The sequence below is a fragment of the Solanum lycopersicum genome, chromosome 6, assembly GCF_036512215.1.
Source record: "Solanum lycopersicum chromosome 6, SLM_r2.1".
In the NCBI taxonomy this organism is placed as follows: domain Eukaryota; kingdom Viridiplantae; phylum Streptophyta; class Magnoliopsida; order Solanales; family Solanaceae; genus Solanum; species Solanum lycopersicum.
Genome location: NC_090805.1, coordinates 51124109 through 51151622, shown reverse-complemented (window position 1 = coordinate 51151622; position 27514 = coordinate 51124109). Strand labels below are relative to the sequence as shown.

General features: G+C 35.8%; 5 protein-coding genes across 8 annotated transcripts; 2 read left to right on the top strand and 3 right to left on the bottom strand.

Annotated features, from left to right (window-relative positions):
- The first annotated feature begins 590 nt into the window (after window positions 1-590).
- LOC101252599 (cyclin-C1-2) lies at window positions 591-5989 on the top strand. Its single transcript, XM_004242372.5, has 9 exons — window positions 591-797; window positions 867-973; window positions 3171-3210; window positions 3813-3857; window positions 4803-4921; window positions 5039-5153; window positions 5231-5275; window positions 5430-5577; window positions 5712-5989. The coding sequence occupies exons 1-9, from the start codon at window positions 766-768 to the stop codon at window positions 5811-5813; spliced, it is 753 nt and encodes a 250-aa protein (XP_004242420.1). The 5' UTR covers window positions 591-765; the 3' UTR covers window positions 5814-5989.
- Window positions 5990-6268: 279 nt separating this feature from the next.
- On the bottom strand, window positions 6269-8439 carry LOC101252895 (uncharacterized). The gene is made up of 3 exons (XM_004242373.5): window positions 8058-8439; window positions 6681-6820; window positions 6269-6591 (listed from the first exon to the last, which is right to left on the bottom strand). Exons 1-3 carry the CDS (start codon window positions 8309-8311, stop codon window positions 6521-6523), a joined length of 465 nt encoding a protein of 154 aa, XP_004242421.2. The 5' UTR covers window positions 8312-8439; the 3' UTR covers window positions 6269-6520.
- Window positions 8440-9829: 1390 nt separating this feature from the next.
- Window positions 9830-13143, top strand: GCH1 (GTP cyclohydrolase 1). 2 transcript variants are annotated; one of them, XM_069298719.1, is made up of 2 exons: window positions 9830-10310; window positions 10878-13143. In XM_069298719.1, the coding sequence occupies exon 2, from the start codon at window positions 11507-11509 to the stop codon at window positions 12761-12763; it is 1257 nt and encodes a 418-aa protein (XP_069154820.1). In that variant the 5' UTR covers window positions 9830-10310; window positions 10878-11506; the 3' UTR covers window positions 12764-13143. The 2 variants fall into 2 exon arrangements, with proteins under 2 accessions (XP_069154820.1, NP_001234141.1); NM_001247212.3 differs by having other exon boundaries at window positions 9872-10310; window positions 11598-13143.
- Window positions 13144-13478: 335 nt separating this feature from the next.
- Window positions 13479-19081, bottom strand: LOC101254004 (uncharacterized). Its single transcript, XM_004242377.5, has 9 exons — window positions 18727-19081; window positions 18223-18274; window positions 17914-18108; window positions 16486-16667; window positions 16118-16289; window positions 15844-16043; window positions 15338-15463; window positions 15104-15225; window positions 13479-14088 (listed from the first exon to the last, which is right to left on the bottom strand). Exons 1-9 carry the CDS (start codon window positions 18773-18775, stop codon window positions 13615-13617), a joined length of 1572 nt encoding a protein of 523 aa, XP_004242425.1. The 5' UTR covers window positions 18776-19081; the 3' UTR covers window positions 13479-13614.
- Window positions 19082-19733: 652 nt separating this feature from the next.
- On the bottom strand, window positions 19734-27295 carry LOC101253697 (serine/threonine-protein kinase MHK). Of its 3 annotated transcripts, XM_010324795.4 has the most exons (19): window positions 26986-27126; window positions 26387-26499; window positions 25565-25935; window positions 25387-25465; window positions 24694-24762; window positions 24447-24536; window positions 24121-24259; window positions 23939-24041; window positions 23785-23837; window positions 22803-22869; window positions 22470-22578; window positions 22296-22361; window positions 22132-22200; window positions 21973-22033; window positions 21795-21899; window positions 21253-21299; window positions 21090-21132; window positions 20598-20673; window positions 19734-20139 (listed from the first exon to the last, which is right to left on the bottom strand). In XM_010324795.4, the coding sequence occupies exons 3-19, from the start codon at window positions 25570-25572 to the stop codon at window positions 20010-20012; spliced, it is 1314 nt and encodes a 437-aa protein (XP_010323097.1). In that variant the 5' UTR covers window positions 25573-25935; window positions 26387-26499; window positions 26986-27126; the 3' UTR covers window positions 19734-20009. The 3 variants fall into 3 exon arrangements, with proteins under 3 accessions (XP_010323097.1, XP_004242424.1, XP_019070045.1); XM_004242376.5 differs by lacking the exon at window positions 26387-26499 and having other exon boundaries at window positions 26986-27295; XM_019214500.3 differs by lacking the exon at window positions 26387-26499 and having other exon boundaries at window positions 25565-25967; window positions 26986-27240.
- Between the last annotated feature and the right edge of the window lie 219 nt (window positions 27296-27514).

Genomic DNA, 27514 nt, shown 5'->3' with positions numbered 1-27514 from the left:
TTTCGATATATATATACAGAAGATCATTTATATAATATGTGTTGTATAAAGAGAGAAAGACAAAAGAAAATTGAATAAGGGAAGATTGTATTTGTATAACCGCAAGTGTATAGGACAAAAATATATGCAGTTGTATTTGTATATATAATTTTCTCTTGTTTTATACAGTACAAACACAATATATATATTTGTGCTTGTAAAAGTGAGAGAAGCGAGCACAAAAACAATATATACATTTGTATTTGTATAAAGTGAAAGAAGCGAGTGAGAGGTGCTAGCGAAATCTAAGAGAGGAAAACGAAAATATATGTACAATTTTTTCTCTGTTTATACAAACATAAACAAATTTTATACATTTGTATTTGTATAAAGCGAGAGAAACTGGCAGCGAAAACAAAAGTGGCGAGCGAAATTCACCAAAAGAGGCAAAATAACAACAATTTGATATGAGGTACAGTTAAATCAAACTATATGTTATTATATACAATTTTCTCTTATTACACGGTGTCCAATAAAGGCCAACATCCATAACAGCAACAGCTAGAGATGTTGGGTTGGATCAACTACTACATGGGCCTTATAAAGCTAATAGTCATGAAGCCCAATAAAGCAGAGAGCTGATGTTTATCCATTTTTTTCTTCTCTCTCAAAAACAGGGGGAAAAAGGAAACAAGAAGAAGAAGAATCTGGAGCAGTTGTCGAATTCGTACAAGTTAAAGTAGCTCAAATCCAATTTGTGATTCTGGGTGTTTCTCAATTCATCATATGGCTGCCAATTTCTGGATTTCTTCTCAGTAGTATGTATAAAAGCTATTCTTTTTTCGTCTTTAATCTTTCTTGTTTTGAAGTTTTATTGTTGTTTGCAGCAAAGAACTTTTGGACCAAGAAGAGGTTGATGTGGTGCATCAGTTGGATAAAGAGAGAGGCATCACTCTCGATGATTTCAAGCTCATCAAGTTGCATATGTCCAATTGTAATTCCCATAATCAATTATTTAATTAAATGGATTCAGCTTTTATGATTCTTAGCACTAATCTAACCCTATGTGCGTGTTCGGTTAAGGCTCGAACCACAAGGGTTTATTCTGTGATTCTTAGCATTGGACTTATTTTATTGTTAAAAGTATGGCTTCAGGGGTTATATTTATTCAGATTTTAGTAGGTGTATGTGTGGGGGTGTTTTCAAGGTTGATTTTACTTATGGGAATCAGGCGTAATGTATATAGCTTTTTAGGTTAATTTGAATTTTTCAAGGGTATTAATCACTTACTGGAGTTTGCAGATTATATCGCATTATGTTTTCACATAATTGTGTTTGCTGCTTCCTTGATTTTTTTGCGACCTTGTTAGCTTCATCTTCTTTTTCTTCTTGTTCATACGATTCCTAAAATGCCCCTTTTCAAAATGTTAGATTTACTCTGATTTGTTTAGTAATTACCATATTGAGTATGTGTTATTTGCTAGATTATATGGATGAGTAGTGAAACTTGTATCATTTCCTACCATAATTAATGAAGAGACTGTTTTTCCGTTTCTTATCAGTAAGTTTAGTGATTTTTATAATCATGAAAGAGCACCAGCAAGTGCATCTTTAAGTACAAAGCGGTGGCTTAAGATCTGTTATTCGTGTCTTTATTGTCATAGGATATATTTGGTCCATAATTCTCCAATAATAATAATAGTAATAATAGCTATAAATGTCTTATATACTGAGCCCCCAGGGCGTTGGTCTAGTGGTAAGAGCGTCATGCATGATGTGTTTGTTAGGCGCATGTCATGAGTTCGAACTCTGCTCTATTGAGTATGTGTTATTTACTAGGTTATATGGATGAGTAGTGAAACTCTTATCATTTCCTACCATATTTGATGAAGAGACTGTTTTTCTGTTTCTTATCAGTAGGTTTAGTGATTTTTATGATCATGAAAGAGCACCAGCAAGTGCATCTTTAAGTACAAAGCGGACAAAAGTATCTCAGTTTTGAGTTGTTTCTCGTTTTGTGTTTTTTTAGACTTAAGTTTCATTTTGTCCAGATTTTTGGCTAAAGATCTGTTATTTGTGTCTTTATTGTCATAGGATATATTTGGTCCACAATTCTCCAATAATAATAATAATAATAATAGCTATAAATGTCTTATATACTGAGCCCCCAGGGCGTTGGTCTAGTGGTAAGAGCGTCATGCATGATGCGTTTGTTAGGCGCACGTCATGAGTTCGAACTCTGCTCTAGACATAAAATCTGTTATTTATGTAACTTCTGTCTGTTTTCAAATCTTCTTATATCCTGATGTGGGTAGAGGGGCGGACCCAGCTCTTAGCTCTCGTAATGAGTAGTTTTCACTGTCCTACAATTAAGAATTTCTTTCGTGTTCAGCTATTTCTAGTGGAATCCGATGATTTCTTATTATGAAAGAAATTAATACCATTGCTCAAGATCAGAAATGGGAAATTTCTACGTTGTCACTGCCATTTAGTTTAGAATTTTCATTGATTACGCCAAGCTATTAAAACTGTCATTTAAGATCTATTGCCTGCATAGAAACTATATTTAGGCTTGGAGGTTTGTTTTGGAAGAATTAAAACTGCTGGTAATTGAGAGCTCAAAAATGTACTTTAGGAAGGCTGATGTGCCTGATCCCTTGGTATGAATATACCGGATATTATATCTCTTCTGAAGGAGGCTGTCGGCTATGGGATTGGAAATTCAGTCAACAAAAATGGATAAAGCTCTGATTCACGATCTATTGTAATGTCAGAATGATACATTTTGAAATAAAAACCCAACTTAACAAAAATATTTTTCTGTAGTATGTAACATAGGCAAAATACTTTTTTCGGCAATCAGTGGCAGCATCAAAATGTGCACCTTTCTGCATGATATATGGCCAGTTTTACTGATGTACACACTGGTATTTGCAGTTAAATTTAATCGTCTGGCATAGTTGAAACAATTGAAACCTTCAGTATACCTCTTGAGCCCCACTTATCTTTTGTCGAACATATTCTGCATGCCTTCAAACTTCTCAGAATGTGTGCTTTACTTGTTTTGTTTAATGTATATGTGACTGGTTGCCTGGCTTGCAGTTCCTTATTATCAATCATAATCTTGCACAGGACAATTTAATTACCATTTTCCATCTTGTTTGACTTGTTAAATTTTCTGTCCCTCGCAGATGTTGCAAGATTGGCTCAAAATGTGAAAGTGAGACAAAGGTCTGTTTTCTCTCCTCGTCTTCTTGTAAAACTTCTGATATAAGTAATAGGTAGTTCCTATGTTCCTTCATCAGCATCACTGTCTCTTTAAGAGCATAATGTTTCTGTGAGGTTCATAACCTTTAGCTGAAAAAATGGAAGAGCTATTTGGTCATAAAAATAGATGCTTATTCGATTTTGTTTCCGTTGACATGATTAATATTTGTTTAGACCTATTATTTTCCTGTAGGAAGATATATACTGCATGAAATTATGTGTTCATTTATCTTTTCCATTAATTGGATGTGAATAAGGGGGAAGAATCTACTAGCTTGTTGCTGTTTAATAGCTAGAGGACTTGCTTGACTATAGAGGAAGGTCAATGCCATGATATTACATAAGTGTGTCTTCTGCTTAATATGTGGATTACCTATCGACATAGATGCTTTTTTCATCACAAACTTTTCAAGATTGCTCTTTGTACCTGAGTGTTTATTACATGTATCTCGATAACTTTCACAGAAAGGAACTGACAATGTGTGTTTATGTAATTTTCCTTCTTAAAACACCTGTTTTTGCTACTTCCAGAAATCTAGTATCTTATATATGGTTTTTATTTCCAGGGTTGTTGCTACCGCAATTACATACATGAGACGCGTATATGTCAGGTATATCATGCCATCTTTGGTATTAGGAGGACAATACATAATTCTCTGTAAATTATCTACCTAACCAGAAAAGTCCGCCTATTAAATGGACCTTCAGCTTGTTGGCATAGAGGTAGTTCAAACTTTTAATCCGACAAGCCACCACCCAGACATAAATCCATATTGCTCTAAGCCTATAATATTATGATGAACTAATGGAGTAATGGTTCTTAAAGACATTGCATAAATTCTTTAGCTTGCTTAAATAAATCATACAAGAGGACAAGTGAATCAGTGCTGTGAAAAGAAAATGTAGAGCTTAAGAGAAAAGAAGATTTGTATTAGTGGCAATAATGTTCCGATGCAGCTCTGGATGGGGAAATTCTGTGCAGTCTGGGAGAGAATCTGCCGAGTCACTTTTCTGCAGAAATTCCTCACAGATATGTGCAAGCATCAGATATGGCCACTCAAATTGTGATTTATTATGTTATGGTAGAACCACTTTATCAGCAAATGACTTTGCTAAACCAAAGCAAATTAAGTAAAATAAGTAAAGCTGATTTGGAAAGGATATTGGATGGACCACTGTAGCTATTCTTACATAAAAAGAAATATGTGTGCAATAAATTGCAGTTGCATACATAACTGATAAACATGACATCATATGCTTTCGTATGTTAAAGAAATGCTATCTTAAAGAGTAAAAAAGAACCCTCAGCGCTGTTTCTTTGGACCAGTTTTATATTTATGTTTGGGATCCTGTGCAAACTCTAAACTGGAGTAGATCCTGGACAAAGCCATACGAATCAGAAGGAAAATTCTCTAATTTGGACTCTCTGTATCCTTTCTGTTTCAAAACTGAAACTTTTAAATTCACACTAATGCTCTACAGGCCTACAATTGCTTCACCTTGAACCACCATTCCACTTTATCGTTCTTTCTAACCATCTTTTTACTTGTCCATAGGAGAAGTATGACCGAGTATGATCCTCGTCTGGTTGCTCCAACTTGCTTGTATTTGGCATCAAAAGCAGAAGAAAGCACTGTGCAGGCCCGACTTCTTGTATTTTACATCAAGAAATTATGTAAGAACATCTTTGATTACAATGACAAAGTACTTCTGTGATATCCTGTTGTTTCTACTTACCCAATTTAGTTAATTTCTAATGCAAGACGTTGGCTTTTCTGACTTGCTTCTGCAGATTCGGATGAGAAGTATAAATATGAAATAAAAGACATACTAGACATGGAGATGAAAGTTCTGGAAGCCCTAAACTATTACTTAGTCGTATATCATCCATATCGTTCATTAGCACAGTAAGTATCTCCTAGGCACCTCCTTGTGTAGCTGATCAATTTCTCTCAGCAACTTGATTCTTAACTCAATTTTGCAGGTTCCTTCAGGATGCCGGCATGAATGATGCAACTCAATTGACTTGGTAAGAAACTTTCCGAGGCTTTCATATCTTTGACTTCTAGTTGCGAAATTCGTCAGATTACTATAGAATATTACTTCCCATAATATGTCTCCTCCAAAATTCTACATTTATTTTGTTTTAATCTCGATAACTTCTGCATTCTGCTTTCTTTTAGGGGACTTATAAATGACACCTATAAGATGGACCTAATTCTCATTCATCCACCACATTTGATTACTTTAGCTTGCATATATATTGCAAGTGTGCTGAAAGATAAAGAAACTACTGCGTGGTTTGAGGAGCTTCGAGTTGATATGAATGTGGTATGTATGCAAGCTTAACTCTTTGCCAATGATTTCAAAATATAACAAGACCATACATATACTATATCTCATTTTACTGTCAAGTCGCTGCTTGGACGCCAACCATCTTTTAATGAAGTTCTCAATGTTGACAGGTGAAAAATATTGCAATGGAGATACTAGATTATTATGACGGCCATAGATCAATCTCAGATGAGAGGGTAAATGCTGCCATGAGCAAGCTAGCTGGAAGATAGTTGATACCGGGGTACCTAGCTTCGGGGCAAGATATATTGTCAAGTAATTTACTAGATATCTATAAATATTTGACTGTGAATCAGTTACTATTTGTATATTATCTTGAAAGGTCATGGTAGGAACATAAACATCAAATCCCTGATACATTAGCATTATGACATTTCCAGTTCCTTCACATTTGCAAGTCAACAAAAGATAAAACGACATTTCCAGTGAATTTGGATGCCAAACTGATGATTAGTGTGAGCTTGGCACAGATTACTATAACAACGGATTAGTAGACATTTTCAACAAATTGTATTCAACCAATCATCGTCCATCGGCAACCTATATATAACAAACACTCAGTTCCAAAATCTTGTTGCATGATCTGAATATAAAAATTACTTGAAAACCAAGCAGAAATAACAATAGCAACTGCAAGTCCGCAGCTAATATGAGTTGGAAACAATACTTCAACAAGGATGTCACGAAAATATTCATTATAAGGCGTAGATGATAAATGATAAGAATGATGATAACATTTGAAAAATGCATATTACATCAGCTCATAGTCCTTCTCCAGGTGATACTCAATAGTTAAAACATCTTCTCAAGCGAAGACACATTTCTTGAGCTATAGAATCAAGATATTTGACCTTTTGTTACAACTATCTAAAGGGGTTTATCCTGGTCCTATCTTCTGGACATATAGCAGTTTCATTCGTCACTCCTCCAATGCTGGTGTGTTCCCATTTGTGATCTTACTTTTCCCTTTCTTCTTAGCATGTTTTTTCGCTGCAGACCGATCAAATACATTAGTCCACTACTGACTACACCTCTAGCAAAAGTTGAACAGTTAAAAAAGAAGGAAATGGTGAAAATACCTTGTCTCCTTTTAGCTTCAGATTTGGCAAAGAAATCTCTCCATTCATCTGTAAGGACAAAAATAGGCTCCTCTTCTTCATCTTCATATTCAAAGTTTTCACCTTCATATTCAAAGTTCTCACCTTCATTTTGCATCATTCTTCAGATGAAGACACAACAAAAAAAGTTAAAAATCTATAGGATGGAAAGAGCCTTAAGGTTGACAGCTCTAACACAAGGGTAACTTTACAAACGCACAGGTTCACATGTATACCAAAAAGGAATCATGCTAGGTTCAATTTCTCCTACAACACCTACTTGATTCCCAAAACATAAAATTCATGTCAGTGGTTTTTGTATCCTTTTCGTCCGCATTCTATATGCAGTGGTCCATTTAATCTTCCAATATAATCTAAAATAGTTACTTCCTGCTTCATGTTTCAATCGAAGGTAGCATTACAACAAATAGACAAGATTAACCATTCAACTATCACCCACTAACACTCGGTCCTTCAAACTATCTCCAAAACCAACCTTCATCCACATTTCCACTAACACTCCTCTTTTCAGTTTTCTTTGACAAACAACATATGCACAGAAATCACTATTTACTTTGCACCTATTTCTTGTGTCCCCCAATCAACTCAGTATTACCACTTCACATGCACAGTTCAGAAACGGAGATGTTATACATAAGGACAAAACTTCGTGGTGATAACAATCAAAGGAACTGAGCCAAGGAAAAATGGCTATGGGAACGGAAAAGGACAGCTGGGAGAACTGGTCAGGACAAGTAGGAGAGCATGAAAGCAGAGATGTGGTGTATTTTGTTGGATTGGGGGAGTGATGCTCCTATAAGTTGTCATTTCGGATTTCAACAAACTATTTGTAACATATTTTCTCAACTTGCTGACCCAAAATCCTTTCTTTCCCGTCCGCTCAGGGGTGCAGGAACACCTGTGCTCAGCACACAGGTGACAGTTACAAAAATGGGAGGGAAGTAAACAGTACCCCACGAGATTTAGGGATGGATATAGACCTGTCAGACAGGGATAATCATTCGAATCACTATAAGCAGAATATGCAATTACAGTACTAAATTCTGTTTACCATGTCCAACCATTGCTGCATCTAATTGCAGTCTGACTGACATTAGCTACATACCAGACACTGCACCACTGTAAACTAACATCCTGCACCTTGATTGGCTGAGGTGCGTTCTCAATGGGCAAGCAAACATAAGTTTGTTACAAAATTAGCAAGCATAAATTATTTAAAACTAAGAATCCGTATATTAGGCAAGCAATATCAGAAAACTGTGCAGAAAATACAATATTAAAGTTCACCCAATTTCAATCAAAGCACAAGGTAACGTAAATTAATGGAGTCAAAATTACCCTGAATCGTTAAAACTGACATTAGGCTCAGAAATCTGCATATTCATAACTTCTGGCTGTAAAGACGGAGTAATTTGTTCAGGGTTTTGCGGCAATGGAAAAGGAGTAAAAAGTGGGCATGGCGGTACGTGTTTGTTGCGCTGCAACATGTAGCTATGTAATGGACAATTATGTACTATCTGAAAGTGATGATGGTGGTGGTGAAGAGGATGATGACTCCATGGCTTCGCACCGACTGAAGAGTTTTTCTCCATTGATGGCTTCGAGCTTTACTGAGAGTGTACTCGCTTCTTTCTTATTATTTCGGGTCACAATATTGGGCTGTGAATGTAATATTGGCAACTAGGCTACGGCACAATAAAGCCCAAAATATCCTGGCCTTGGCCCATACCCACATGACCTTCTTTTTTTGTGCTAATTTGTTTTGATACAAAATTTTAAAATAAAATATATTTAAAAATAATAGTTGAGCTGTGTTTCGATAAATATTTGGTAATAGTTTAATAGTAAACTCACACATCTGACATTTTAAAACTCAATAATTATAGTACTTTAAATGTGTTTTTAACCCTTTACATATAGAACGTTGTGATATATATCAATTTAATGTATATTGTATCATTTCTCAAGTCCTTCCCCTTTTTTCTTTATGCTCTTTTTATCGTGGTCATCACCAACTTTTCTTTTTTGAGGTTGGTGAAAAGTTCATTTTTAAAATTGGAATCCAGTGTGAAAAATAAATTAATTAAAAGAATCCTTTCCAGCAAATTAAAGTCTATCTTTTTTTTTTTTACCAACTACAAAGTCAAGTTAAATGCGCCAAACACACTATCAATAAAAGCAAGAAATTAACCAAGCTAACATCACTTGACAGAAACTTTATTGGTAAACTTAATCATTACTTGACGTTAAAAAAGCCACTGTTAATTTGACTTGAATTCTAAATGTATTTTATGAGTTTTGCTTGTGATTTCGCCGGAAAAGCTTGTTGTGTGATACGGTTGAAATCGATAGAAGTATGTTCTCGTAAAGTCTGTGATTATCCTTCTTTATCCACATAATTATATATAATTTTTTTTATCTCAAATTTATCATTGAACAACCTATTTATATAAAGTATTTTTGAATTATTAAAATTGCTTTATTGATAAAATCCGATTCTCTCCTTCCTTACCCCCACCAAAAGTTAAAAGGAGGAAATCATGTCTTCTCATGCATTTTACAAAGCTCCACCAAATCACAGTGAAGATTATTATTATCCATTTCTATGCCATGCTTATGCTTTCAAAAATGGTAAATTTGGTCCCACAGAGTTGAAATTGAAGAGCAATATGAGGATTTTGCCATATTTAAGTAGAAGACAAAATGATGAGTTTGTTTAGTGGTCACTGCTCACTGGCCACTTTAATTGGTGTATAGAAGATAACAACATTCACCAATGCACCACCCATTTTTAGTCCATTTAATAATTTAAATTTTAAATTAATAATTTTATATTTTAAATAAAAAAAATATTCATTTTTATGTCATGTATCAGATTAAACTATATTTAATTTTAATTAATAAATAATTATCTTTTAAATCGCTAATAGTTTAAAAATAAACTTAATAATTTACCTTAAATTAAAGGTACAACTTAATTTTGTAAGCAAGTAGTGCCGTGATAGAATTAAGTAAAGCTTTCCACACATTCCAATATCAACTGCAACCTTACATTTTTTTTAATTTTTTTTTATGTTTTTATTTATTTAAGTATTTTTTTATTATTAAAAGAAAACATTTTTTTAAATACTGCAAAGTTGTTGTAGTAATGCATATGCATCTCATCTCCAGATCCCTATAGTATATGTTCATCAACAGCAGCCCTACAAATCCCTTTTCATCCCTATTTTGGTCAAATTTTCCTCATTTGGGTCATTGGGTGTCTCAAATTTGGAATCTTTGGCTAAAATCTTTCGAATTAAAGATTCAATTTTTGTTCTTGTTCTTGATTCATCACCTGTGATTCAGGTGGTAAGATCTGTTTTATTATTTCGTTTTGTGTGTCAATGGGCGCATTAGATGAAGGGCACTATCATGCAGAAATAGACAACGAAGTTAGTTTTGAGCTTGGCTTTGAAACTCAGCCTGAAACACTGGTTATTCAGGATGCTGTTAGAGTCCTATTGCAGGGTTTGGGTGAAGATATCAATAGGGAAGGAATCAAGAAAACCCCTTTTCGTGTTGCTAAGGCTCTAAGACAAGGAACAAGAGGTAAACTTTGACACCCTTTTGGATTTTGAAATACTTGTTTTTTTATTTGTTCTGTGTCAATGGATCTGTTCTACTTTTTATCTTTTTGAGATCTAGGGAAAAAGGAGTATGTTCATCAAGCTTGTAAGTGGGGATTTGTTGTATTATTAGTAAGAACTGCTGAATAGTATGAATGCTCATTTTTGTGTCATGGTGTTAGTTTGTGTGTTTCCCTTGTTGGAAAATGCTGAAAGATGGAATTCTTTTAGTTGAAGAATTTACTGAATTGGTCTTTTTTTTTCTCCTTTAGTGAGGGTTCTGCAATTATGAGCAATCTGTCCTTATTATGTATAAAAGGAAAGAGAAGGGGTAAGGTGGAGGAATTAGCTTTAAACCAGACAAACAAACTTTGTCATTTCTAGGAGTAATATTTTAGTTGCTTTTATACCATTTTAAAATTGAGTTTTAAAAGTACTTTCAGGTCTGGTTTTCTTCATTACACCAAATAATTATTTTCATTGTGTAGCCGGAATATTTATTCTGGAATATTTGAAGCAACGATTTCATCAAACTTTAAAAGGTTTTCAGGTTAGGGTGGTGTTTTCCAACCCCTCAGAATATCTCAAGTTCCTTCCTTCCGGATGGTCCAAAACTGTATCTTTGGATGGTTTGCAACCATGTATTCGATTTTGATACTCATCCTTGAAGCACAGTTGAAGGAAACTGATGTGTGTGTCTCTTCAATACACTTGAGGGAAAGTAAAGATGAAAGATTAAACTTTTCCATCTTGATCATGGAACAATGCATCACTGACTTGTAGGAATTGAAAAGTTAAGAATTTCTTTTGTGGGAACAGTGCATAAGCTAAAATATGATATCATGTGTTCTTTTTCTAGTCAAGAGAAGCATCTCCAGGAGCAACGTTTCTTCATATGCAATCAGGAATTTCATCTTGTTTATTTAAGAAACAGTCTTCTTTGTTCCTTTCTCCTGTGTGCAGTTTACATTTAAATACTTGGTTGCTGGTTAGTGCTGTATCTCTGTTCTAGGTTGAAACAAGTGTGGGGCTTTCTTCAGTGAAATTTTTTGAAAACCAAGAACTTGACTACATCATAACAAATTGTTGCAAGTCACTGAAATCTATCTTATACTAGTTCACTGCAGAACTCATCATGCTGTATGAAAAGGAAATCCACATCTTCTATTAGCATGAAACATGTTTATAGTTTCAATTGTAGATGGATTGGAGGATTCATGTTTTAAACTACCGTTTGACTCTAGTCTTCCATATTTTGCGTTGTATGAAGGTTACAAACAAAAAGTGAATGATATTGTTCATGGCGCATTATTCCCTGAAGCTGGATTGGAGGGTGGAAGTGGTCAGGCTGGAGGAGTTGGTGGGCTTGTGATTGTTCGAGATCTTGATCTCTTTTCGTATTGTGAGTCTTGCTTGCTTCCATTCCAGGTTAAGTGTCATGTAGGTTATGTCCCATCTGGAAAAAGGGTTGTAGGATTAAGCAAGCTTTCTCGGGTTGCTGATATTTTTGCAAAACGGCTCCAAAGTCCACAGCGCCTTGCTGATGAAGTTTGCACTGCTTTGCAGCATGGAATCAAGCCAACAGGCGTTGCTGTGGTTCTACAGTGTATGCATATTCATTTTCCAAATTTTGAATCAGCATTTCTCGACTCGACTTCCCAAGGATGGGTAAAGATAACAGCTACCTCAGGTTCTGGTGTTTTTGAAGATGGGAATGCTGATGTTTGGACTGATTTCTGGAGTCTACTGAAATTCAGAGGTATTAGCATAGACAATGCTCATCGTAGATCCTCTGGCCAATCATGGTGCCCATCTCAATCTTGTGGCATGCCAGGACAAGCAAATTCAGCTATGACAAATGCAGTGAATTCAATACTTAAATCCCTGGGTGAAGATCCATTGAGAGAAGAGCTTGTAGAAACCCCATCTCGGTTTGTGAAGTGGTTCATGAACTTTAGAAACTCTAATTTGGAGATGAAACTGAATGGCTTTGTTCGAAGTAGAATAGACACTCGAAGTCCTCAGGGTGGTAATTTTAATGATGGCATCTGCTCTGAGCTCAATTTGTCATTCTGGTCTCAGTGCGAACATCATCTACTCCCTTTTCAAGGCGTTGTGCACATTGGTTATCACTCTTCAGATGGAGTCAACCCGGTCGGAAGACCTCTAGTGCAATCAGTAGTACATTTTTATGGCTTTAAACTCCAAGTACAGGAAAGGGTAACCAGACAAATAGCTGAGACTGTTTCATCATTCTTAGGTGAAGACATTATCGTAGTTGTGGAAGCAAATCACACCTGTATGATATCTAGAGGAATCGAGAAATTTGGAAGCAACACAGCCACATTTGCTGTGTTGGGTCGATTTTCCACTGACCCTGTTGCAAGAGCAAAATTTTTGCAGAGCCTCCCAGACTCTGGTTCTGCAGGAAGATGATGTCTTTTCCCAAAGGATATATACAGGCTACAGCAAGCTAAGTACTTGTCGTACGGATGACTCAGGTAAAACTGAAGGAATCGAGAAGCAAACTCGCGCTGAATTCAAGAATGGAGGTTCTTTGCTCGGTACATGAAGTCCTGTTTTTACTTCTACAGCATAGTGATAAATGAGGTTATGAAATTTTATCCATTTTTTTTCATCCTTGTAATATGTAGCATGAGCAAGGGTCTATACCAGCAATATTTTTAAGTTGCCCTTGGTTTTTCATTTGTAATGCAGTTGCCATTGATTGATGTGTCCATACCTGGCACATTGTGCCTTATAATGTGCCTTATTATAGCACACATATATATGATGTTTTCCAACCATTTCTGCAATATTAATGTTACTGAAGTCCCGATTGAATTCATTTCAGTATCATGTGAATCAGAGCTTACACTCGTCTTCTGGACCTTGTGTTAAATTTTCATAGTAGTACAAATTATTGATTTCTGAATCCCTGTACCTATTAGTTTCCTTCTATGTGCATGTTAAAACGCAGAGCTTTTCTAGTTCGTCTATTTACTGCCCCGACGAATATAAGCCATATATGTATAATAATGCCACGCCACGACAAGTGTGCTTCTCATAGCGAGAGAATTGATGCTAAATAGTCACTTATGCAACAGCAACAGTAGTAAAAGAGTCCAGTTCAACGCTTGTATGCAAAGAGTTCCTAAAGAGCTGTCACTCTTTTCCAAGAGAATTATTGCTGAAAATTGTTATATACAGGGAAAGTAAGACAGCTAATGCCGTTTATACAGAGAAAGTATGCGTCAACCTCTATATGTAGGAGCTCACCAATAAACTTAGTCAGACCATAAGTGTCGGATTGCACCCCAATCTAAGCTATCATCTGACTCCGGGACCTCAGGGTGAAGATCGCGAACAGAATCAACCTCACTTGCATGACAATCTAAGTTCTCATCTGATTGGTGGGCCTCAGGGTGAAGATCGCACACAGTATCAACCTCACTTGCACGACAATCTAAGTTTTCATCTGATTGGGGGGCCTCAGGGTGAATATTGGGAACAGAATCAACCTCACTTGCATGACACTCTACTTCTACATGTGGTTGCATTGCCTCAGGCTGAAGATTGGGTGCAGAATCAACGGTATTTGCATGCCAATCTATGTCCATATGTGATTGTGATACCTGTGAATCGGGAATTGAGGCAACTTTGGCTTTGAGAGTATTCTTGAACATCATCCCCATTCCGAAAAGTATTGCTAGAAACGCATATGCCAATAGAAGACGTACTGCAAGCATCTGCAAGGCCCCCTAAAAGCAAAAACAGTACTAAATGATTTGAATTGCACAACAAGCAGTAGTTTGAATTGAAGAGCACATGTAGGTAGATGCAGTGTATGGTAGATTTTACAAGCAGCACAAATCAATTATCGTCTCTAAAACAATGAATACATGCATTGTACTTCTTCCATCTAAATGTCATAATACTAGTTAAATGCTATCTATACCTAAAATCAGTTGTGTGCGCAAATATATATCGATGAACTAGATATAGCAATATCATAATTGAATCTCAGTAAGGGTGTCAACAGGTTAGGTGGGTCGTGGGGGGCATTCATCAAAGTGGAAAAATTGAACAGCCCAAATCAATCATCCAGCAGGCTACATTGCTAACCACTACAGGATTCGCCAAACAATAGAGGAATAAACTATATCTCAATCCAGGCAAGTTGGGGGTCGTTAAATAGTAGATGAATTGAATAAAGAAAGTTACAGCCAAATTCTTTCGTGTATAGTGGTTTTACTTTATTGCAGAGTGAACGATTTTTAGAAACTCAACTGTAACTGTAGAAGCAATTTCTAGTTGGATGGCTTGACTGTGACTCACAATTCAACCCATTCTAAGGCAAGTGAACTTTGAGTGATTGCTACATGACTCTTTATTTACTCAACCCATTTTAACTCGGCCTAAGTTTGACATCATCTGAACATGCAACACCCTAGATCCATAGAACTTAGAAGTAGCATAATAGGTAACTATTGCCAAGAGGCAAAGCGTACAAGTGAAAAATGACCAACATTAACGTCTCTGTAATTATGCATTACTGCTTCAACATTCAACTAAATTGATGGTTCCCAAAAGACACTAGCTAGAAGGTTGAAGTGTTGACTGAATACCCATTTGATCTGGGAGATGTCCATCAATGATCAAAGGAAGGTGCAGTACGCCGTTTTTACAGACAAATGAACTTTAAAGTCCCTAACAAAGACATGAAACCAGCTAAAAATAAATGAACCATGTAATTTGCTCTAACAATAATCTTACCTTGCATCTATATGGGCTTTTGAAAGGTAGGTCTTTTTTGAAGGGTAGGTTTTTATCAGCACGCTCAAGACAATGGCGCAGCATGTTGAGTATAGTCAACCTAGTTGCAAAATCATCACTTTCTGAAAACACAAGACCAAAAGGAGAAAAATAGAACGGGGGTTCGGGGTGGTTAGAGTTTTGTTCAACTAAAACAAATTCATGTACTAGCAGGCTAAGTTATCTTGATGTCACCTGGGATATCAAAAATTTGTTTCTTGGGATGAATACCCAGCAGCTGTCCCAAATGCATGCGGATGCGCGTACGATCCGAAAGTGAAAGTAAATCACCATGTGTGAGCACAACAATAGGTTTTTCATCTGAGATGGTGAGAATATGCAAATTAAAAGAGCTGTTTGTGATATGCTCCAACAACGAGAAAGAGGAAATGGGATGATAGATACTGAAATATGTTATAAACTTAGTGTCGATCAGACACTTGTTTTTGGATGGGCCAACACTTCACATGATTACTTCAACATTATTTTGTAAACCCACAATGAACTCCCCCATATTCTGATCGAGGTAGCTTCAATTAATATTAACCGTTATCTAATAGAACACAAGTACACTGTGTTCCTGTCTACATATTTTTCTAATACTAACAAAATGCATTTAATATTTAATCAACTACACTGCACTCAAAAAGCCAAAAGACAGATTGAAGTGATAACAACATTACAATAAAGTGAATTAATACCTTTGAATGACAAGAGAGGGTAGTTGAAATTTGAAGCAACAGCTCGAGTTTGTTGCCTTTTTGTTTCATCATCGCTGTCCATCGATTGTAGAATTTGGACCGCACTGACAACAAATATGACACAATTAACCACATTGGTCTCACTGGCACAGTATCTATTTCGGCGAACTTTAGACTTCGGATTTGCATCATCAGAATCCCTGTCAAAAGGAGCATTTCAGAGAGTCGGGATACCCTAAGTTTTTTCAAGGGAATTCAAAATAATCATATAAACCTGGTTATTAGCTTCCCATGACGAACCCCCTTTTTCATCCAGCGGTCCACAATTTTAATATTTTCATTCAAATCATCCGACAGACCACGTGTGTCATACAAACAGAAAGAACTTGAACCTTTTGGCATCGTGTACTCATGGAGGAAATATGTCCCATCTCCATCAGAAGAATCTGGTAACCCACAGATTTAGAACCATGAGGTTGTTATGACAAGTTAATTATCTGACAACTAATATTTAAAGAAAAAAACAATATGATTGCATTAGTATCTAGGACAAACAAAGGAAACACGATACACACATTCTTTCTGATTATCTTTTATCTTAGTTTCACTTTATTACATGAGAAAAGGAGAAAGAGAACATACACGATACTTGAGCTCTTTCTGGTGTAAAAGGATCATCATCAAACACTCTGGAGATCTTGTTTACAAGACTGCTTTTACCAGATCCTCTTGGACCAATCAACAAAAGTGTCGTCTTTTTTGGTATATTGTAATCACTCGCTTTCATTCCACCCACCTCCTCAATCCACGATCCAGGGGTGTAGCTGCAGGTGTTCATTTACCATGTACCTCAACAATTGCATAGTATTTACAGGTAACCCAAGACAAAGAACTTTAAACTTTATAATCTGCTATCTGGAATCTAATGTGTACAATTGAGAAACTGAATAACTGCTGAGATGAAGTAAGATAAGGTTATGCAAAAATATAACTAGCTAACTAAGTTACAAATTATGCGAAGATATGGCAAATATTCTGTCACAGGGCACTAATCCACATTGCTGTCTCTACTCTCTAGGTCAAGTGAATGAACATTAATTGCATAACAAGAAGAATTTGTATTTATCCTCTCAGATAAACTGGAATAGGATTAGCATTTCCACTGCCATGGTTAACTACAACATCGGCGTGTCTGAGCTGTGTTGAGCATCTCATGAGAATTTAAGCTGATGTAAACACCAGAGCATTATACTTCTACAACATAAAAATATCTTGCACACTCTTTTTTAATAACTGAGAGATCAATTGTTTATAACTTTGAAATTCGGAGAAAAATGGGTCCAGCCCAATACCTCTTCTCCACTTGAATACTAGACTTGGTTTGCAGCAAGACTCAAGCTCGTGAAGCACCTACCCCACATCCCACATTGTACTAATTTTACCGTTGAACCAAATCCGAATTCCGGTTTAAACTAGCTCAGTTCTCCTATCCTAACTAGGGGATGAACTCCTTTGGAGATCTCCAGATTCCAGTATTGCTTCAAAAATGGTTCTTCCCTTGCAGTGGAGGCTACCAAAGCACCTTTTTTTTCTTCCACACGTACGATAAACTTAATGCTCATATTCTCACTAGCATGGATCCCAAGAGGGTCTCTCAGAATTATGTTCCAGAATTTAGTTCTTGTTCACTGTATGTATCATATTATGTTTGCTACTTTTCCCAAATCTCTACCTCAACCACTAAAAAGGATTTGGTTAACACTTAACATTTTGGACAAAGACTCTGGATTATTTTTCAACCTAGTCCAAAACTTAATTATGAGACTAGATGTTGTCATTTCCCATTTACTGGAGCTTAGCCAATTGTCCAGAAATAAAACCCAAAATGCAACATTTCATTATGACATTTTTGAAACAGTGGAAGAGGAATCAAACAAGGCCATGAATTACACTGCACCCACAAAATAATTAAGTTTGATAAATTTGAGGAGCATCGTAAAATTTGCGTAGTTACTTATCTCCCAGAGAAAAAGAACAACATAGAAAATGAATTACCATAAATAACTGTACCTCAAGATTTTATTTTTGGCTTCCTCCAAATGGTCCTTATGGAACTGCAGTTCCTCATAGCTCTTGAGAACATCCATATATACATTCCTTATCTGCTTTTTATTCATCTCATCAATTATATCTGAAGAAGCTCTAACGAATTCCTCCGAATCCACAGAAATATTCTCTACTTTTGTGCCAAAACGATCACTACCACTGCAGACATTCCAATTTCCAACCACTAATATAACAAACATGTACACATACAAAGACAGAGCCTGTGCTGAGTCCCTGATTGTAGAAAAAACATGAACCAGTAACAAAAAATACCTGAGCGAGCTTAGCGGGTTATTAGGGAAGTTCTCATCAAGAGATGATTCTTCTGCAAGTATAAAAAAGTCAAAATCTTTTTTTTCAGCCTTGTCAGTGCATCAAGTCTAGATTTTCAAGTAAGAAAAAAACTATGCAAGAATCAATAACTGTTCGTCTCAAGTCCAGATTAGTCCAGTGAGTTATCTGATCAGATTTTCAAAACTAGTTTTACCAAACCGTCAACCTACTGCTACACCTCATTTTCTTTTTTACTGAATTCTGAACACAAACTCAACTAATTTCACGAGATTTCTATCACCTCCTGCAAATAACTCTGTCAGCTAGAACAAATAGGGAGAAATCACCTACTATATTTTATCTCGGAATTTGAACCTGACACCTCCTGATTCTCAAAACACACCATACTTTACAAACATACATATCAAAATTATGCAAGAAATGTGAAAAAATCACCCCACCCCACAAAAAAAAACAATATGGAAAGATTTTAATATATTGTACCAGTGGAATGGATGATAGGAGAATGAGGGGATGTAGTATCTCCACCCATAACTGTAAGCCTGCAAAACTCTATGAACTATTACTGTGATTTTGGGTTTTTCAAAATCCACTTTTCTAAGGATTAGAAGAAAAGAGTGGAGTTAAAGAAGCTGATGATGAAATATGCTAGCCAACAAGAGTGGAAGAAGCAAAATCTAAGAAAAGGGTTTTAAATCAGAGTGAAGGTGTGTTTGTTGGAAGATTATCCGGGCTTCTGCCACGTGTTATCTGATTTAGCGGTGGTTGATTGGTTATTAGATTCATTAATAAGGAGATTACGTTACAGTTTAGAAAAAATTAAGGAGGTTGGATATTTGGTTAAATAAACGAACGAAATTGGTCCCTTATATTTGAGGTACGTACAAATTAGTCTTTTAAGTATGATTTGATTGATTTTGGTTCTTTTGAGTTTGACAAAAATGACCATTTTTAATCTCCTGTAAATGTTTTTATTTAAATCTTATGATAACCGTGAACAAAAATGCTTAATCATAAAACACCAAATAAGTCTCACTACATCCTAGAGTCTACAACTTTAAAGATTGTAGTAGACACATAAAAAGTAGACTAAACATATCAGTAATTTCATATAAAAAAAAAAAAAGTTGTATTGCACACTAGAAATAGACCAAGAATAGCGGAAAACGAAAATCAAACCTCCAAACGTGAGTTTTCACCATAAATTTTGATCCTCGTTAAATCTGATAGATATAATTTGTTATATATACGTCGTAGATCAAAAGTGTGGACAAACTTAAAAGTGTTGAAAACTCTTGAGTTTGATCTATTAATTTCCAAATTACAAATTCAAAATTTCATTGTCCCTACCTCCAAGAACTACTACCAAGGAAATTGGACATTGAACTTTTCAAGAAGTGATGTTCTTCAAAAGTAGCTATCATATCTTTTGTGGACCCAAAAGGCCAGGCAATCAGCTCATCCAACTAACAAAGAAAAAAAAACTAAAATAAAGAACTAGAGTTGTATCTTTCTCCACGTTTATTATGGTTTAATTTAATAATTACAACAGTCATCTTCTATACGATTGTTCCCGCAAGGACACCAACTACACCGCCTAAAAGGGGTGTGGGTCGCTCTACATCTTTAGAAGAGAATCTTCTGAAAATTATGGAAAAAAATCTAGTAAATAGACTTTTAACTGTGCTGACTACTACATATACAGATTACAACTAAATACTAGTATAATTGCTTATTTAATCGAACTAGAGAGTTGAATCAGGAGCTCAAAGGCAACGTCCCTGCTGAAAGGAGGATGACATAGCCAGAAAGGGGCGCTCCAAGAAGTTACTCTGCAGAGATGTCATGCCAAAACTAGTTGATTGTGGAGCTCCAATAGTTGACTGTGGAATCGTGCTGCAGACAAAAATAAAAGGGACAACTTCAGTTTCATGTTTCCTACAGGCAGCTTCAATTAATTGTTCCATGCAGATAATATTTCTGATCAATAGAGCAAGACCGATCCTTGCATTCCCCGGTACTGACATGCAAAGTTGTAATACAATTGGGTCTTATCGGGAAAGGAAATGTATCTGATGCTGTCCGTTTAGCAAAGGTAGTGGACAGTTGGGAAGACTAAGATTTGTTCAATCACTAATATGAGAAATGATATTGAACAGAAATTTGTCAAGGGAACTGGATAGCAAGATGATTCCATTTCTGTTCTCCATAGGGGTAATACATCACTCAACAACCCACCAAAACTGGGTAGCGGGATGATTTCATTTCTCTTCTCAACAGGGGAATACATAACTCAAAAACCCACCAAAACTTATGCCATTAACAGAAAGAAAATATGATAAATGGATACTGACCTGAATGATAATGACAATGAGGAGTCCACCGGAGTAGATATCTGATGGCGATCAGTAGGAAACAATGACCAGAAAACTGAAAAGAAGAGATCAACACAGCCATGACATCTCTAAGTAAAATTGTATAGAAGGGTGAAGATTTCAACCAACTACATTAAATACCCAGAATGAACCATAATATGCGGACAAACCTTTCAGCATTCTAGGTTTCATTCAAGAGTCTTAAAACACAAGGCAGTTATACTATTATAGAACCACACACCCATAACAAAAAGAAAAAAGAAGGTTGTATAAAATTGCAGAATGGTTAACAAAACTGTTTAGTCCCGGTGTCCAACATAGGTGGGATGAGGAAAATTTGGACTCCTTATATGGACTTGGACAATCCTCCCCATATAAGCTATCTTTTGGGTTGAGTTAGGCCCAAGATTCATTTCTTCACAACAACAATATATTTATATATTACACTAGGAAGAAAAGTATATGAGCTACCTGAGTGTTGCGAGTGATCTTGGAAACCAGAGCAGAACATATCCTGCCAATGTTGTTAAAAACCTTTTAGAAGAATTTATCAAACTCAGGAGTCTTACGGGAAGAAATCCTGAAAACAGTGACCCCAGTAGTAAAATAAAATTAAAAAAATTAAGACACTCACCGTTCCTGCACCTTGACTTTTACTTGCCATCTTTGCTGGAAATAAATCTACATGATGAGGTTTATGGTAAATTGTTTTAGGAAGTTGCAACTGGAAAAGAGAGCATACAACGATAAAACAAAAACTTGAAAATTAAGGCAAGACATAAACTAAGCAAGGATGTCAGTCCTCGTGCTCTTAAAGAATGATACTATCACAAAGATGATTTTTTGCTTTAAAGTTGTTTTATATGATATAAGAGCCAGGTATAATGTCTTCAGAAATAATGTTTCCCTGGGAAAATTTGAGACGTTCTTAAACTAGGATTACCACCATATCAAGAATATATATTTCCCTTTTTAGAGCGGACAAAAGCGGTGTAGGTATTGCTTCTAAGAAACAAGATAGAAGAAGACACAATGAGTCAATGACAAAGATGTCAGTTATTACAAAAGCCAGAATATACATGAACAAATCATAATTGTTGCAACAAATTGAGACATAGACAGAGGGATGTTATACAGAAATAAACCTGAAATAATTAAAATCTTGAAAGTTCATACCTAGACAAGAGGGAGTTGGGTTCACAGCCAAAGTCAAACCAAGATAGCAGTCATCTTTTTCTGTCCCAAAATCCCACAGGTTCAACTCAAGATTAGGCTCAGGTCCTGCACAACAGGATAGCTTCATGAACTAAAAGTGGATAGTGACGGATGCTAAAAGTATCTTACGAGTTCTTACCAACACTACTTAAATTCATCTGCAGTGGATCCTCTAGAGGACGAGGAATTGACATATCAACCTATTCATTAGCAAGTGGCAGGTTATTTTAATCTCCATGGAAGGATGCCAATACAGTAAAAATTTAAAGCTAACGGCAAATAATATAAAACGGCTTACATGAAAAAATGGGTGCTGTAAGCATTGGTCAGCAGTTGGTCTTCTCAATGGGTCCCACGAGCAGAGTTGCTATGTCATAAAGGAGGGATAGATCAGTAAAGAACCACTTCGTATTTCGTGCATAAAGTATGCCAGCAATGTAAAGAAGCAGCTAGTAGGAATACCTTGATCAAGTCGATAGCTTCCAAGCTAGCATTTGGAATGAAATCAGACAGATTGGCTGGTGTAATCTATCGGGAACAAAAAGAAGAAGAAAAAATACGTGATCATTCACATGTCTGTGATTAAGGTCAAAAGAAACTGGCAGGAAATTAGCAAGAAGTCCATCCTGGACTTACATCAAAACAATTAATGTCAAACAACCGTGAAGCACTTCTCAGTTCTGGGAAGCTAGTCCAATCTGGCGGTCCAAGAACACAGCATATCTTATACAACTGATCAATTTCACTGGACAAAGAAAAAGGTAGATTACTCTTTAAGGAAATAGTTCTTCAAATGATACGAATCAAGTTCCAATTTCCCATAGTATTTGAACAATATGATCCACAAGCTCTTAGAACTAACTACATCACCTAATTGTCGGTTACATTTGAGGTCAAAGCAGTCTAGGCTCCAAAATAAAGAAGCTACGACATCATTTTTGTGCAAGACAATATGGGATATGAAATCACCTTTCACCAGGGAATATTGGGCAAAGAGTGAAAAGCTCAGCAAGTACCGCACCAACTGCCCACATATCTGTGTACAGACCTTATTCTCATGAGTCAAAAAAAAATCAATTAACCAACAAAAACAAACATGAAATGTTATCCAAGAGTTCTTCCCACACATTGAACAATTTCTATGTAAGGCCGTCAAACTTAAGAATGTTTGAGAACTTCAAAAGAAGAGCAGTTCAAAGAGATGTATGTTTTTGGACAGATCATAGAATGACCATTAAAATTCCAAAACAAAGCAATCTAAAAAAATACAAGGAAAAGAGATTGAAAATACCCAAGCATGTCAATTAGTGAATAGACATAAGATAAGTTCAAGAATTGAAAAGGGAGCCAAGTCACTGGTCAACAATGTTCTAGAAAACTGACCCAAGTTTTTTTGTACATTCATCTAATATCATGCTAGACAAACATGGAAAAAAAGCTGAAGAAATTCTTAGTTTCTTCAAGAAGAACACCAGCAAATGTCTCATATTCCAGTTCTACTATTGAATCAAACCAGCATTTTAAAGTCAAGGCTTTGATGGGCCTGTTTTAGGCATGGTGAACTTGGTCCACAGGATTTCCTGGCACTCCCCTATTTTCTTTTACACAACCTCCATTGAACCCATTGAAGGTTATATTACCTTGAAAGAGCCATGGCAGGTTTATTACCTTGAAAGAACCATGGAAGGTCACACAACGTCCTTACCATCAAAATCACCATAAAATATCAAAAGACACGAAATATGCTGCTGCGCAATGTACTTAGATTATCAAGTATATAAGGACAAGCAACAAACTAGCTGCAACGGCCCTCAAGATTCAAGAACAAAATTTCAGGATGCTAGCTTGAGTTTCTAAACATATTGAAACCTATTGGTGTCAAATGAAAAAATGACCTCGTGTGCCACACAAGAAGCTCCTGAAATTGCAAGAATGTACCGACAGTGCATACCGATAGAAGGTGTGTATGATGAAGATTGCAACAAAACTTCTGGTGCTCGGTACCTTTTAAAGACATTAGAACATCCTTACATCAGAGCCCAGAGGCAAAACTTTTACAAGCACTTGGGAACAAAGGATGCACCAAACTAGAGAAGACAACTCACCAACGAGTTGAAACATAGTCAGTGAAAGGAGGTGATGAAGACACTTCACGAGCCAACCCAAAGTCAGCAATTTTAATTACGTCATTCGTCACCAGTAAATTCTCTGAGCCAGAACAAGTGTCACTTTAGTTTCCCACTTCCATAAATAAAGATAGTAAATAGACCACATGACATTTCAATACCAGGTTTTAAGTCCCGATGAAAGTAACCATTTTTATGCATATGGGTAAGTCCTTGCAACACCTGAGACATCAATCCTCGAATCTCTTCCTCTAGGAAAGGTCTTTGCCGATCTTTCATTAGTTGGTACAAGTTACATTCCTAGACAATTAATAAGGAGACAGTTTAGAGGTTCACGTTGACATAGAATTTTGATATTCTGAAACTAAACGCACTAATTGCCAGAGTTACATAAATGTACATTATGTTATCAGAACGAAAGATTCTGCAGCACAGACAATGAGAAAGGTGCAACACAAAAATCTAGAGAAGAGTCTTAAACTGATACCATGTACTCAAGTATGAAGAAAAGCTCATTGTTTTCCCTGACAATCTCTTTCAGTTTGATGATGTTAGGATGATTCAATTTACGGAGGGACTGCGCAGAGAAAGATTGAAAAGCTTAGCTTGCACCAAGAATGTATAAATATGTACAAGAAATTCTTTTCTAACACAATAGTTTTTCTGAATAGATATGTTTAAATACTCAACTTCAGATCATCAATATGAGACCAAATAAGAGAAAACCTACACACCTTTATTTCACGTAGATTAATGCATTCTTCCCAAAAATAGAACTTCCTCTTCATTTTCTTTACTGCAACCTACAATACATGAAACGAAACTATAAGCTACAATCTTTGAGAGGAATCAACATCCTGTGAGATGTACAAGCGCAGAGAAACAATCAACATAAGCCTCTCCGTCAACTCCCTCCAAGGGGAACAAAAAAAAAGTGAAAAGGTCAAATTTTAATATTCTTCATTTTTGGAAATAGCATAGGCATGATTAAAACTAAGCTGATGACTTGACTATAAGTGGAATGGAACTTTAACATGGCTCTCACAAATTAATATGTATGGTAAAGGCCCCTTCTGGTTAGGCAGACTACCTGAGATTTGGCACATGTTAGTACTGTTGTGTGAAAGATGCATCAATAACTTGCCATTACAAAGGAAACCAAGGAGCAAATCCAAGCATTACCATGTTCTGGTACTTACAAGTAATAACTATAGGATTTTATTAATTTAGACGTGCAACTCTTCAAACATGCACAGATCAATATCCTTTTTTGGTGCTGTCAGACGCGAACTTCCTACTCAAGTCTCACATTTTGCAAATATGATTATGATACGTCTCCTTATATTAACTAATAGATGAGAAAAATCTGAAAAACATGTGTGGGTATATAAAACATAATAAATACATAAACTAAGACGATCACTTACAATTTCAGATGTTTCGGTATTAATGGCCTTATATACATTACCACATGTTCCATCTCCAAGCTCCTTCAATATTCTATATCTGGAATTATAATATCCCACATAACAAAGTACAAAACGATTGGGTCATCAAAAGGAAAACCACCTCTTAATATCCAAATAGGGTGTGAACATAAATTACCTTTCCATTTTAAGATTAAAATGACTGGCGGACCAACACTTTTTCAATGGACCTCTAACCTCCTGATAGAGGTTTCTACACTGTAGAAACAGTGATCTTCACGTGATTGTTGACATATATCACTTTTTATGTGCAGCATACGATACGGTAAATGGTAAAAAATCCACCTCTCATCACAAAAGAAATTGAAAATCAATTGAAAGACTATCAACATGCTTAAATGCAGCCTTCACGAGCTGCAATCAGTAGTTATCATCTAAAAGGCAGCCACTGGTTTCTGTCGGGTACTTGCTATATATTGGATAAAGTAAGCCAACAAAATATCAAACCATGAACATGCCTCTTTTCCATGAGCTTCAGTTATGTTTTCTCTGTCAAGAAGTTACAGAGAAGTCAGAGACAGCTGTAGAACATGAATAACGCATGCTACCGTCAGTGCTTTAAAGGATTCAAGAATCAGGATTAAAAATATAAACCAAAAAAAAAACATAAAAAGCAGAATAATTGTCGAACAATCACAGAGAGAAAGGAGAGACAAGATGAGATAAAAAAGATGCTACAAAAATAGTGAATAGCATATGCAGGCTGCTATTCTGTTGAAGAGTTCTATTGTGTTACCTAACCCACCGAAATCTATTCCAGTATTCTAAACACTACAGGGATCGCCTTCTTTAGGATCTTTGGCACATCAGGCGAGCCATAACTGCTCTGATCAGCTCATCCATGCCTACTATTATGATGATATAGAACCGGGACATTAAAGACAGGAATCACCTCTTGGATTTAGCAATATACATGAACATATATAGCAATTAACTTCACCTTTTCTTGTCGTAACAATGATTTCTATATGACATCAACAGCTAAATAGTAAACTGATTCAGCTTCAATTATTTTGAGAGGTCTCTGGTTTTATTTTCCCATAATTGTGCCGACTGTCAACAAACAGAAGTGCTCAAAGGAGAATTACATACTAAAAACAATCCATGGTAATTGATAAAAAAAGTACATAAACACACATCAATGAAGATGATCAAACCTCAAAGCTCCTCGTCAAAAATATGAAATAAGCAAAATATCAACAAACAAAAAAACATGAAGAGCTTGATATTTATAGTAGATAAAATCAAACAGCAATCTTGAACCAAAAAAAGAACAGATTCAGATTTTCCAGTAACACTTATAGTGCCAAATCAAATCAACACCGAAAACAGACAAGTCATTTCATATTATAAACAAAAAGAAACAGCTAAAAATGAAGAAAATTGAATTTGAAGCTACAGAAGAATAATGCAATTGAAATTATTCATGATTTTCCGATCAATACATCAGAAGTAAATTCTCCGGCCACTAGAAAAACGCATAATAAGCACGATATAATAGAAAAAACATACAATTAAAAAAGAAAAAATCAAACTCACCGGTTAATGCTGGAGAAACAGTGAAACTTCAAACATTTAGAGAGAGAAAGATCGAGATATAGGAAGTTTTCTAGAGAGAAGATAATTGTTCCGATCGATTATGTAACAGCAAAATCATCATAAGAAGAAGCGTTGTAGAAGAAACCAAAATATATTTTGGAAACATATAAAAAAGTAATTAAAATATTTAAAATAGTTTTTTTTAAGATAAACAAGAGAAATTTTAAAACAAAAATCAAAAGAAAAAAATAAAATTAAAAAATGGAAAAGATGCTTGGTGGTGGGGAAAAGGAGTGGTCCTCTTTCAAGTAAGTTTACATAAAAGCCCTTTTGCCTATTTGTTATTTTCAAACTTATCCATTGTCGGTTATTTTGTGACAACTTTGCCCTATAATTGTTCGTAAAATTACGAACCTCTGCCATTTTGTGAATAGGTACTAATTGTAATTCTCATGAAAAATAGGGATTTAATGGTATTAGACATTTCGTCAAACCACGCGATTTCGGATGAAAGAACTAGTCTTCTCAT

Bases quoted from the DNA above. Each gene is read 5' to 3' on its own strand.
- LOC101253697 (XM_004242376.5), bottom strand. The intron at 24,260-24,446 runs GTATCAGTTTAA...TTAATTGTCTAG, and splicing joins TCTTCATACTTGAGTACATG to GAATGTAACTTGTACCAACT. The intron at 23,838-23,938 runs GTGAGTTGTCTT...TGTCTTTAAAAG, and splicing joins GACTATGTTTCAACTCGTTG to GTACCGAGCACCAGAAGTTT.
- LOC101254004 (XM_004242377.5), bottom strand. From the start codon at position 18,775: ATGGGTGGAGATACTACATCCCCTCATTCTCCTATCATCCATTCCACT. The intron at 18,275-18,726 runs GTACAATATATT...TTATACTTGCAG, and splicing joins TCCTATCATCCATTCCACTG to AAGAATCATCTCTTGATGAG. The intron at 16,044-16,117 runs GTTTATATGATT...TCCTTTTGACAG, and splicing joins CATGGGAAGCTAATAACCAG to GGATTCTGATGATGCAAATC.
- LOC101252599 (XM_004242372.5), top strand. From the start codon at position 766: ATGGCTGCCAATTTCTGGATTTCTTCTCAGTA. The intron at 3,211-3,812 runs GTCTGTTTTCTC...TTTTATTTCCAG, and splicing joins AATGTGAAAGTGAGACAAAG to GGTTGTTGCTACCGCAATTA. The intron at 5,578-5,711 runs GTATGTATGCAA...CAATGTTGACAG, and splicing joins TTCGAGTTGATATGAATGTG to GTGAAAAATATTGCAATGGA.
- GCH1 (NM_001247212.3), top strand. From the start codon at position 10,106: ATGGGCGCATTAGATGAAGGGCACTATCATGCAGAAATAGACAACGAA. The intron at 10,311-11,597 runs GTAAACTTTGAC...CGTTGTATGAAG, and splicing joins TCTAAGACAAGGAACAAGAG to GTTACAAACAAAAAGTGAAT.
- LOC101252895 (XM_004242373.5), bottom strand. From the start codon at position 8,311: ATGGAGAAAAACTCTTCAGTCGGTGCGAAGCCATGGAGTCATCATCCT. The intron at 6,821-8,057 runs GTAATTTTGACT...CTTCATCTGAAG, and splicing joins GTCAGTTTTAACGATTCAGG to AATGATGCAAAATGAAGGTG. The intron at 6,592-6,680 runs GTATTTTCACCA...ATCGGTCTGCAG, and splicing joins TGAAGCTAAAAGGAGACAAG to CGAAAAAACATGCTAAGAAG.